The 12,853-nt window shown below is 37.3% G+C and overlaps 1 protein-coding gene across 1 annotated transcript; it reads right to left on the reverse strand.

The window, feature by feature from the left end:
• Positions 1-302: 302 nt before the first annotated feature.
• LOC120782844 lies at positions 303-1,336 on the reverse strand. The gene has a single exon (XM_040115370.1). It carries the CDS (start codon positions 1,273-1,275, stop codon positions 379-381), a length of 897 nt encoding a protein of 298 aa, XP_039971304.1. The 5' UTR covers positions 1,276-1,336; the 3' UTR covers positions 303-378.
• Positions 1,337-12,853: the final 11,517 nt, after the last annotated feature.

The following is a 12,853-nucleotide window of genomic DNA, read 5'->3' on the forward strand; positions in this document are numbered from 1 at the left end:
CATATTGCTATTTTTCACTTGCATTTTTTTGCTTTTGCTGTATACATACATACATAAATATGGTATATATGTATATTATAAACTGAATGTTGTTTATTTTCATGTGCCATCAAGCACTCGCCACCCACATGTGGTCGATCAAGCTGCGATCGCGCTGTGATGACTGATCGATCACAAGCAATAACACGGCGGCATGCGTTATTGACAAAGCAATGAAGCTCGCTGGAAATTAATAAAAAACACACGCTTTATTTCTACACATCACCATCCACTGCTTCGATTTTTATTAAAATATTTGGACAAGACATACACACACACAGAGCCACAGAGCTCTACACAAAATTCACAGCAATGAAGAACAAGGAGGAATCGCACTGCTCATTTGTTCTGCAGCTCGCAGATGATGCGTTGGATTTCATGCTCATCGCTGATGTTTACTTTCCCCGCACCGACCTTGCTGATGAAAGCCTCCATGATAAATGGCAGGCGCTGCTTGGGACACAGCCGGTGCCACAGGATGAGCATACGCTCCACTTGACGCTTGGCGTTGCGCTTGTTGGACTTCTTGCTGCCCATGTAGAAGCGCTTGAAGTTCTCGAAAGGGTCCTCGCAAAGTATGTCATTCGAAAGTGCCGCCCAGTAGAACGGCAGCTTCTGCCAAGTCTTCAAATCCCACCAGTTGGGCATTTTGGAGCACGTGTTGTTGCGCACATTTGAGTTGAGCGCCTCCCACAATTTATTGGCTCGCTCCTCAATACTTCGCAGCTCCAACATTGTGGACGATGAACATTTATCGGCTATTTTGGACACTACCTGCTTACATACTAGCTCACAGGTGCACTCGTCATCAGCCTCCAACGAGTTTTCATCGCTCTCCGCACACTGACGCTCATTCTTGAGATTGTCCAACAGGCAGTCACTCTCTGTCAGACTTTCGTTGCTACTCTCTTGCAGCGGAATCGAATCAGTGCCGCAGCCTTGAGTATCCGTCTCCGTCTCCTCCTCTTCCGCTTCCACTCGCTCCAGCTCTCGGCAGAATGCCTCTAATTGCAATTCGTCCTCATCCAAGCTGTCTTCGTCACAGTCCATCATTTCATCGCCATTTGTGATTTGGGGGCGTGGCTCGTAAACATTTGCAATGCATCGCTCCGCCGACTCGCTGAAGCGCGGCGTGGAAAAGCTCATGCAACAGAGTCCACACTCGCTGCCTTTCCCGAAAATGCTGGTCACGTCAAACTGTAGGAAATTCAAAATATGCTCGATTATCGTGTCCATCACTGAACTGGAATTTTTATTTTCACTAAAGGCTTTATTTTAACTTTTTACTCTCTCTCTCTTTTTCTAGTAAATTGAATTTTTATTTTTGCTTTTATTTCGTTAAACTAACAAAAAAAAATCTTTTATGAAATAGAATTTTTAAATGAAACATAAATTGTGATTGAATTGTCATTTGGTAAAACAAACTGAAAGTTTCTCCTCTTGGAATGCGTGACAAATGTAATACAGGGTGCGTTGCCGGAATATTGTAAGCTATTGTGTATGCGACGTATTATGGTTACCAATTTCTCCTCCTCTCACCTTTAGTATATCCTTGAAATCCGTATGACTGTCTGTCTGTCCGTCCGTCGGTGCAATAGTAACTTGAGTAAATATTGGGATATCTGGATGAAAGTTGGCTCCCGTGTTTCTTGGCAAAGAAGAGTTTGTAGATGGGCGTAATTGGACCACTGCCACGCCCACAAGCCGCCATTAAAGGAAAACGTATAAAATGCTATAATAATGATAAGCCCGCTCACTCTGTTCAAAATTATTAAATTAAATTTTACCCCCAAGATGATATGAGAAGCCTTTAATGGACCCTGGGTCAAAATTAGAAGATGGGCGTGGCGCCGCCCATTTTGTGAAATCGTATATCTCGAAATCCGTCTTACCGATTTCAACCAAATTCAGTACGTGACTTTTCTCTGACAGTTTTATGTGACAGTATGAAAATGGGCGAAATCATACTACAGCCACGCCTACTTCCCATATAACACAATTTTAAATTCCATTTGAAACTTTCACTTCCCAGTATACAAATCAAGAATGAATTGGTTGAATGGGGTCTATACTCCCCTTGGCCCCCATATACCTAATATAAAGATTGTTGAACTTCCGCGTGACTTTATGCCGCTAAATCGACCAATATGTAAGTTATCTTAATAAAATTGAGAGAGCGTGCTTTTTTATAACACTACTAATTTGTGATTAGAATGAATAAAATGGGTTGAAAATTCCCCGTAGAACCCATACAACTAACAAGCCTAAGTACTTCCCTGGCTTTAATCTTTGCAAGTTTCAAAAGTAGAAAATGTTCGATTGATCAGTTCTGGCCGTTTTTTCGATTGCTTGCTTCACTCTCATCAGTTGTTGACAACAATATGTAGAATCAATCATTCGACCAGCTGGAGCAGCTCGTAGTTGATAATTCCTTTCCAATTCCACCAAACACTCAGCATAATCTTTTCAATCCTGGCTTTGCGGCCATTTGTTGAGCTTCACCACGCTTGGACCATGATCTTTCTCGCACATTATAGTCGTATTTGATTCACTTTTCGCCTTCTATTACCATTCGCTTCGTTTCAGCAAACAATCAGAAATCAAAGCAGATGTTAATTCGGTCCATCAAATTTTTCAGAGGCAATTCATTCAACCCAAACATCGATCTTCTTTTTGTAGCCAGCCTGTTTTAAATGTTTCAAAACCGTTTGATGATGAGTTTAAAGTTCCTTAGCTGCTTATGTAACGGTCCTGGTCAATCTTTTCCAAAATTTCATCGACTTTTTCAACGATAGGTCGACCAGAGCGAGGTGCATCTTTCAAATCGTAATTTCCAGAACGGAAGCTAGCGAACCATTTTTGTGCTACACGTACTGATACAGCATCGTACCCGTAAGCTTTACAATTTTCATTGGTGGCTTGCGTGACATTCTTCCCTTATTTATACAAAAATTTCAAAATATAGCGAATTTCTTCATTATTTTCACTATCTTTTTTAAGCAGCCGTAATTTTTTTTTTTTTTTGGATATTTGAAGCTTAAAATCTCACCTTTCCGTGCTACCAATCACAATCACGGGAGATATACGACTGCAAAGACTTCTATTGACAAAATACGAAAAAACTTTATCGACTACCCAATATATATTATAACTAGAATAGCCTTGATTTTGACAGAGGAACTACTAGTTGCAGAGAAAGGTCTTAAGTAAAATCATTCAGCAACTGCTGGCTTTGGCTCTTATAATGGTTAATCTTTCCGGTTGACGAACTCTAATAGAGAAGCAAGTAGAGACGCCGATAATCGCAAGTATCGATGGATTTGACTTTTGTGGTAAGAAAATTTAGGGGAAACTGTGGTAATAATTTTCGACGGGAATTAAGTGCACATCCGCTCCAATAGTACAGAACTCATTGCCATGAGACCGTTCTCGTCGTTTTATCCGTTATCAGCTATAGCTATATATTTGCTTAAAGCAAAACCAATCGGAGCAAATATACTCATATAAGTGAACGTCAGACGGAATGGACACGGTGTCGCAATAAGTTTTCCATAATCGCGTTACAAAGTACAAACAAAATAGAATTTGTGGCTTAGAGTAGAAGGGCTGGAACGGAGCTCGGTATAGAATATACACAAGTATGTGTATAGAGTTCTCCATACGTTGACACATCCACATGCACCAGTGGCTAAATTTCTGACATTGATCTCACCGATGTGTGCATTTATGGCCAAAAGCTTTTTGTCTCACGAAAACCCATAAAAAGCAAAAATTAACAGCGAGGCCCCTAAAAGCGCCGAGTAGCTGGAAGACAATACATAAAGCTATTGATGCGTTGCACACGTTACGCGCTGTAATTCCGCACATGTACACATGTGTGTGTGTGTGTATTTGCCGAAGTCTTTACCAATTGGCGTGCTTCCAAAATGAAACTTAAGTTTCTGGTCAAATGAATTTGGCAAGGTAACAAGAAACCACATATGCACTTTTCGTATTACCGATGTGGCATTGTTGGGGCGCTTCCGTGCGCTTGGCTCAGTTCACACACACACAAGTTTCTGAGGAGCTCTAACGAAACATATAAAGAGCCAGCAGAAAATTGATTATAAGATCCCCAGAATTAGAGGCATTTCTGTGGAGTTGCATTAAGGTCTGGTTTTTAAGGGACCAACACAAAGTTTAATTTCGACCCCAAAAATCTTCAGAAATGGTCAGAAGTTGGATTGAGCTTAACTGGCGGTTATACTTATACTAGAACTTCGCCAAGCCCTTCCTGCCATTTATGGTGTTAGACTTGAAATTATTTGACGAGAAGTGGTTCTTGGAAGATTTAGGCCGTGGACATACATCTAAAAACTTTGACAATGGTAATATACTCGGATAAAAATTATTGCCGTGAGTGACAGCTTTTGCAAAACTAAGTTTTGCTATTTTTGCGTTAATCGAGCGTTGGATCCAACTTAAGAGCTTTGGTCCACACCCTCCTCCAAATAAAAATGTAAGAAAATTTTTTAACTAAAGGAGGTCTCGTCATCGCCGAGTAAAAATTTGTTAAGATTAAGTCATTGGCTACAGAAAAGTAATATTATAAGCCGCGATTTCCCTACAAGGCACATAAGTGAGCTCTACCAATATACCACAACTCTTTAAAACCCTTCCTCCCTGCTTATAGGAACTCAGTTTGCGAGCTTCACTAATGCTGCTGGCAGGCTGGCTTCAGTGAGATTTAAGGTAACAGGCAGTTTGTCAGCGTTGCCAAGATGTCACATAATTTGACAATGAGAGAATTTAGGAGTGAAGCCAGAACGGCAAATGGCGTACAAAATCCTTGTAAAACAGAACAGAATAAAATAACCTAGAAGCCTTAAAACTACCGAGGCATGTAAAATACATAAATTTAAATACAGTTCAAGAAAATTGCTCAAAAATATTAATTTCAGATTGCTTGTTAAATTTCACACCACCGATCCACATTGGCCCCACTTGCATTACATTTGCTACATGTACTTTTGCTACAATCTTTTCTAAGCGAAAAACCGCAACCAATGCGCTGTTACGCGAAAAACAGAGTCGCAATTTCTGATGTGTCACCTGATTTTCGTTCGGCTTTTTACGACCGTGTCATTTGGCTTGGTGGGAGTGCATCTTCTCGTCACAGTGCGCGGTACACTTGTTCCTCGCCGACCCTCCTTACTCTCCGGCAGCACTTTCGCCTTCTTGTGTGGTCGTAAAATCAAAAAGTACGGCTATAAAAATCATTTTCATCAAATGCGTTAAATAGGTTTTTGACAAGCTATAAAAAGTGTTTGAAAGAAAAGTTTTCATGTACACTTTGTAAAGCAATACACACACTCACGCATAAAAGTTTGCGGCTTTTTTTTTTGTTCTAGCATTGTTTTTGTGTGATTCGTGCAATGGCTGTTTTATTGTTTAGTAAAATGTTGAGTTCCATTAAAAATATGTTCTCAGCATACCTACACATCGTAAATTTGTAGCCAGTAGAGAGCGCGCTAGCTTTCTGCGTAATGCACCTCTGGGATCCGAGCCAATAAGCTCAATAAAAGAAATGTTTTTAACATCTATTTCGGCTGCCTGTTCACGCTCTTCAATACATGCTTAATATATTCAATCTATTCCTAGCAGTCTTTAATTTGGCTAAACTTGAAAAGAGGCGAATCGAACAAACAACTATATAAGCGAAAGGAACGAAAATATGAAAATTGTTTTAAATTTGTAAGAGCTTCCACAATTTTAATTTCATTATCGAATTTTATATTAACTTGAACAACTCAGTTGTAGATTTAAGGAGTAAATTGTTCGGTAAGAGAGCTAAGTTCACTCAAAGCACACAAACCAGCCCTTGAATATCTTCAGGTTGCTCTTCGTCCCAATTGGTCCACGGTCTTCGTGTACACTTTCAGCTATGGCTGCTATATTTTTTTCATTGCGTGCTGGACGTGGTCTATTCGGTCGAATATTATCCAATAATGAATACTGGGTCTCAAAAAGAGTGATGGTGTTGCGAATAGTACGCCCAGTGGGCCGATTATGTTGACCATAAGTTGAGCGAATCACTCTAAACTTTCTTCTTTAAAGAACGGGAGTTTTCGTAATAAAGTTGAAGGATTTGCAAACGTTGTTCAGACGTTAGTCTTTCCATGATGAAATGCCAAACTATACTGAACCAAAATAACAGGACCGCTTGACACGACTCACACGTGATCTGTCAAAAAAAGTCTATTGAAAAAAGTAAATTTACTTGGAACACCCATTAGAGTTATAAACTACCCTATCTTTTAAGTTTGATCAAACTCTACACAATGTGTTAAATTTTCCTAGAATTCGTTCAATAGTTTAGAAGTTTACCACGGACAAACCGTAACACGTTATTTTTATATGTATGTAGTATACCTATTTTGATGCATAGAGAGAAAACAGATATGTACTATTGTATTTACTTAGTGATAACTTTTTCGTGCTCACAGGCTGTTCATACTTTCTCCAGTTTTTCTTTCTTATTTCCTATGAATCCACAAGATGTAACATGAAAACCTAAGGAAATGAAACAACAACAAAAAATGCATAAACAAAATTATGCATCTCATAATGTTACTTTATTACGTAATCGTTAATTTTTTTACTGCAAATATTACATTATTTGTAACCCATTAAGAATAATGGGTAAAGCAGGAAGGGCTATGAAAGAACTGAAATTAAATACGTGTGATTTATATAACTCGCCAGATTGTTTATGTGCCGATGTAAGCGAAACTTTAGGGGAATGAATACATATATAAAATTATTTAAATATAACTGGATATCTATAATATATATTTATTTGTTTGAAGGATTAGACTTGGTATTGAGAAATTTTGCGTTTGAATAGACGGAAAATACCATCACGCCCACTATCAGACTGAGAGTAAAAAAAAAATATGGAACTCTTTTATTTACATAAATTTTAATCTTGGAATCGATCAAAACAATCGGGTGAGCCACTCTGCTCCGTCGACTGACTTACACTTAAGGAGTTACATAGGTTTCCTTGGGTAAAATTAGCTTTTTTTCAACAGTTTTTTTATCATAGAAAAAATTAAATATTTTATTCCATTTTTTATGGTTACAAAAATACACTTCTAAAAAAGAAATTCTGAAAGGTTTGAAAAAAATATTTTAAACTTGATGACCCCTCGGAAAAACGATGAGCCCGCGATACTTGTTTTCTTAAACTTAGAACTTGGACGAAGGAAACTGAAAATTTAATTCTTGGCAGACATTTTTACAAGAAAATAAAAATTTCAGTGACAATTTCGCGACATTTTTTTTTCAAATTGTTGTATTGGAAAATAACAAGTAAGGAAGGGCTAAGGTTGGATGTCACCGAACATTTTATACTCTCGCATGATAAAGTGATAATCGAGATTTCGTTATCCGTCATTTACATATTTTTCGCTATCATCATTGGTTCCTAATGTATACATATACTATACAGAGAAGGCATCAGATAGAATTCAAAATAGCGTTATATTGGAAGAAGGCGTGGTTGTCAACCGATTTCACACATGTTTCGAACATGTCATCAAGGTGTTAAGAAAATATTATATACCGAATTGCATTGAAATCGGTAGAGTAGTTCCTGAGATATGGTTTTTGGTCCATAAGTGGGCGACGCCACGCCCATTTTCAATTTTTAAAAAAAGCCTGGCTGCTGCTTCCTTCTGCCACTTCTTCCGTGAAATTTAGTGTTTCTGACGTTTTTTGTTAGTCGGTTAACGCACTTTTAGTGATTTTCAACATAACCTTTGTATGGGAGGTGGGCGTGGTTATTATCCGATTTCTTCCATTTTTGAATTGTATATGGAAATGCCTGAAGGAAACGACTCTATAGAGTTTGTTTGACATAGCTATAGTAGTTTCCGAGATATGTACAAAAAACTTAGTAGGGGGCGGGGCCACGCTCACTTTTCCAAAAAAATTACGTCCAAATATGCCCCTCTCTAATGCGATCCTTTGTGCCAAATTTCACTTTAATATCTTTATTTATGGCTTAGTTATGACACTTTATAGGTTTTCGGTTTCCGCCATTTTGTGGGCGTGGCAGTGGGCCGATTTTGCCCATCTTCGAACTTAACCCCCTTATGGAGCCAAGAAATACGTGTACCAAGTTTCATCATGATATCTCAATTTTTACTCAAGTTACAGCTTGCATGGACGGACGGACAGACAGACATCCGGATTTCAACTCTACTCGTCACCCTGATCACTTTGGTATATATAACCCTATATCTGACTCTTTTAGTTTTAGGACTTACAAACAACCGTTATGTGAACAAAACTATAATACTCTCCTTAGCAACTTTGTTGCGAGAGTATAAAAATATCCTTCGTACAAGTCTTTAAGAATTGTTTCTCTAAGACCTGTGTAAAATTTCACGAAGATCAGTTGAGTAGTTCTACAGAAATCTTGCCAACCGAAAAACGCGTTTATAGACGGCGCACTTAGCCTAGCTAGCCTCGCCCGCACAAGTTCTCAAGGCTGTATCTCCGAAACTATTACCCGGATCAACTTTAAAATTTAGGACAATATTCTAGAGAGGTTGTAGAATTTAATAAATTAAGAAAAACAAGTTCGATTTTTCGAAACCAGTAAACCCATGTAGCCCCTTAAGAAACTTGCCACAGGTCTGTGGGCAAATAGTAATATTGTTTGGTCAATATCTATCTCAAAATAGAGGCTTCAGCTGTAGAGATTCAAATTAAATATCAAGAGTTTTATTATTTTGAAAAATTTGGTAAGGAAACATATATTTTTCTATGAAGAAAATATCCTGTCGAATAGTAGCATCAGTTAAGTCCTTGGTATAAAATGGTATAAAGGAATTGTGAGTTCACCCTAAGGAGTTTTTTTCCAGTACAACATATGCGTCAAATACCTACTAATAATAGACATTCTGACATACATAAATGTGTACGTACACAAACTTTGATATTTTGAATCTTGCCACATTATTACCGCTATGTATAATGTTAATGCACAACACTTAATTTATTATTAAAAATTATGTTTTCTTTATGATTATTATGGTTATTAAATAATTTCACAGTAAACTTAATATTGAAAACAGACAGCCGAATAAGCAATGAAGTACTAAAAAGAAGGTGTGTGTGTGTGTAATATGTGGCAGCTAAATACTTTGTGGCATCTGCACATCCCACATAATCACACACTTAAGCGGATAGGTTATGAGCACCCACACATGTATACAAACGTGAAGCCAAAACTCTTTGTACTTTCGCGGCGCAATAAATAAGTGAACCTGCCAGCGACGCGCTCAACGCCGAAACGCCGAAATATATGGCGCTCGCTCGCTTTATATACTTTTTATTATTACTTCTTTAATATTGGAGCTCATTTGGTGATTAAGCAGTTTTCATGGTCACCAGCGAGCCCAGACCCACACACATGGAAAAATAAACGCTGAACTCAAAGCGTGGAGCCAGTGGGGTGTGCGGTGCGTTGCCTCATAGCCCAATGGCCCAAATAATATTTTCATATATTTATACATAAGCAAGCGCAAATATTCTATAAAAATATGGGAATTTATGAAGCATCGCACAATTCGACCTAATGTCTGTCTAACACACTTGTAGATATGTATATGTGTGTGTACATGTGTAAGAATATATATATGGCATGTTCTATTGTGAATAGGCAAATAAAAATGAGGCACAAACATTTATTGGCAACCGCTTAATTCCAGTCACACACAAATACATATGTTGTATTATTATGCATGTATGTGTGTGTAAGCCATATTTTCCGCTGGCAATTAAACGAATTAATTTCATTTATAACATCGTGGAATTATACGCATGTAGTTGGCGGTGCAAAAGTGTGTGTGCCTGACTTTACAAGCGAGTATATTATCGCATAATAACTTCAGGAGTTATTACTCGTATAATGCCCATTGAGTACACACATACATATTTACATACATACATATGTATATATAAATATGAATAGATGCTCAAGGCATATGTTCATGCGAATGCCTCGGCCTAGGCAATTGTTTTAATCGCCGCTCTCCCCCAAATAATTCGCCGATTTTGTTGTAAATATTCGCATATAAATAATTATGGAAAAGATATGGTCGCATATTAATGCTAGAACACAGGCGCACACAATCCAATTCTCATTTTACAACAAATTTATTGGTTTATTGCTTTGGTTCACCACGTTTATTGGTGGCAATGGCCATATGCGTTTTTTTATGAGTCACATATTTTTGCATGCCTCAGAGCTTTTTGAGCTTTCATTTGTGCTCATAATCGGAAAATACACATAAAGACAGTTTTTTAAGTAGAAAATAGTTTTGAGATGGAATTTACTTGGACACATTTGCCACATCCAAATTATGTAAAGACTGTGATCACCGTTAGAACACCCTATATTGCTTCCACTCACTTTCTCTACTTGCTAGACTATTGAGTTTTTCTGGCCTTTTTTTTCGTGCAATTAGATTTGTTCCGAGTCAGACTTCTCAGTACTTGATTTGCAGCGCTTTTCTAATTGGTTTCACTCATAATTACGGAGGTGTTAAAATTCCTGTTGAATAATCGCATTCAAAAAGCTCAAGTCTAAAAAGAAGGTATAAAAGCGTTATATCAAGTGAAAACCTTCAACAAAGTATTTTAAAAGCAGCTCTGAGAACAGGTTCTCCAAGAAAAGCTCTCTACTTAATAACTCAAGACAGCCAATTCTCCTTTTGGATACCAAGTGTTCACTAAAATATTTTAAGCGAAAAAGCAGCTCACTGAGAATCCAGGATAATCATACTAAAGAACTTAATCCAAGAATCACATAAATATTCATCACTGAAGAACTTCATCAATGCTCGCAACAGGTATGAATCAACTTTATCATAGTTTAGACCGCTTAATTAGGACAGTCGAATATTTCTGGAGAGTTGGAAACCTTTATTTTCTCCCCCACTAACTCAACTTTTTTTACAGGTCTTCGTTGGTAAATTTGAAATTATTTTGTATTTAATTTGAGCAGATTTAGTGTTCCTCCTTTCTACAAAATTCGACTGTCTCGTGTATGGCCCTGTTAATAGGTCTATATGCGGTTTTGCCGTCTTGACTATGATAGGCACCAGTTGATCACTCCAAACTAAACGTAAGAAGTGCGGTTATGAATGTACTCCAGATATCTTGAAAGGATTTTTTTCCAAATTATTTTATTTACTCACACACAAACACAACTTAAATACTCTCTCTAACGACTTCATTGAGATGCATTTCACCGAATTCTACAATTCCAAGTCACTATAAAATATTTATTACGAAGTATTTGTTACGTTTTATTTGGACAAATCTCCTCTGTTTATGTTCTTTTCTTTTCAGCAGCACTTGACATTTCAGCATTTTAACTAATTAAAATGGTTTTTAAACATACAACTTAGGAGCAAGCGACACTGAAATCTTTAAATACTCGAAATCAGTGTTTTAGAACATTATACCTTCAAAAATATCTTATGGAGAGATCTTAGACTGTGGAGACTAAAAGGAGGCTATGATGTGAAACCATGAAATATAAAAGTCACTGTGGTAAATCAATAAGCATTTCCAAATAGTATTTAACGTATAAAAAATAAATATTTACTATTGAAATTGTCATGAACAAAAAATGTGTATTCTTGGAACACTCTTCAGAGGCACACCTAACGTAATAAAACAAAAAAATCGACTTTTACCTATTTCGATAAGATTGCGTTTAAAAATGTCATACTAAAATTGTATCTTCATATCTCAAATAGTTTTTAAGCTAAAGCCATGTAAAATGTAGGCGCTTAATGTTCAAATATTTCAATCGTTATCTGATTTTTTGCATGTCCTGTAAATTATTCTCCATACAATGACCTACCGGTTACTTGAAAAAAATGCTGCTGCCATTTTGTCAATTTTCGATTTTTTTAAGTTAAGTTCTGCTTTCTCGCCAAAAATGTATATTGTTAGCAAAGATAACAACGGGTTTATATATACCGTAGAGTATATAGATAAGATTTATGAAGCTTGTTTATTCTATTCGCCACTCTACAGGTTCTGGCTGCAATTTTTCATAATTATATGACACACTCATAAGTCAGTGAAATCTTAAACCAAATAAAAAATGTTTTTCCTGAGAAGAGAGAGCAAGCCTTTCACTGCTGAAGCAGCATATAATTTAGAGATTTATGGAATGACCGAAATTCACAAGTAACCACGCAAGAGTTTCAGCTAGTTTAGACATAAAAGTAATGCTAAGAGCGCACGAAAAAGCAATTTCGCTAATGAGTGACCAACAGCGGTCAGCACTTTCGCATTTAAGTTGTCATGTTTCCACTTCTGATTTTTATGCTGTAGTTTTGATAGTAGCTAAGCTTTTCTGTCACAGTTAAAGCACGTCCATAAAGAAAAATATAATAATATAGAATTGCATTATAGAAGCAAAGTTAGCAAGTAGCACCATGTGAAGGCAGAAGTGGCTGCTATTAAGGCGGCAGCAGGCGAACTGTTACGAAGTACAGCCTATTTTCGGAAGGTGACCATTCGCACCGAAAGCAGAGCGGCAAAACTAGCGCTGAGCTCGTTAACTATGCGTTCAAAGATAGTTAAAGAGTCATATTCTAACTATAAATATCTTCAAGCTACTTCATCATCAGGCTCATTTGGATGTCAGGTCATAGGATAGAGCGCAGGAGATCTTCTGAACTACAGGGGCTCTTACTTAACAATGTCAAAGTGGCATTTAAACGGGAGGGTTAAAAATCTT

The sequence above is a fragment of the Bactrocera tryoni genome, chromosome 1 (assembly GCF_016617805.1).
Source record: "Bactrocera tryoni isolate S06 chromosome 1, CSIRO_BtryS06_freeze2, whole genome shotgun sequence".
In the NCBI taxonomy this organism is placed as follows: domain Eukaryota; kingdom Metazoa; phylum Arthropoda; class Insecta; order Diptera; family Tephritidae; genus Bactrocera; species Bactrocera tryoni.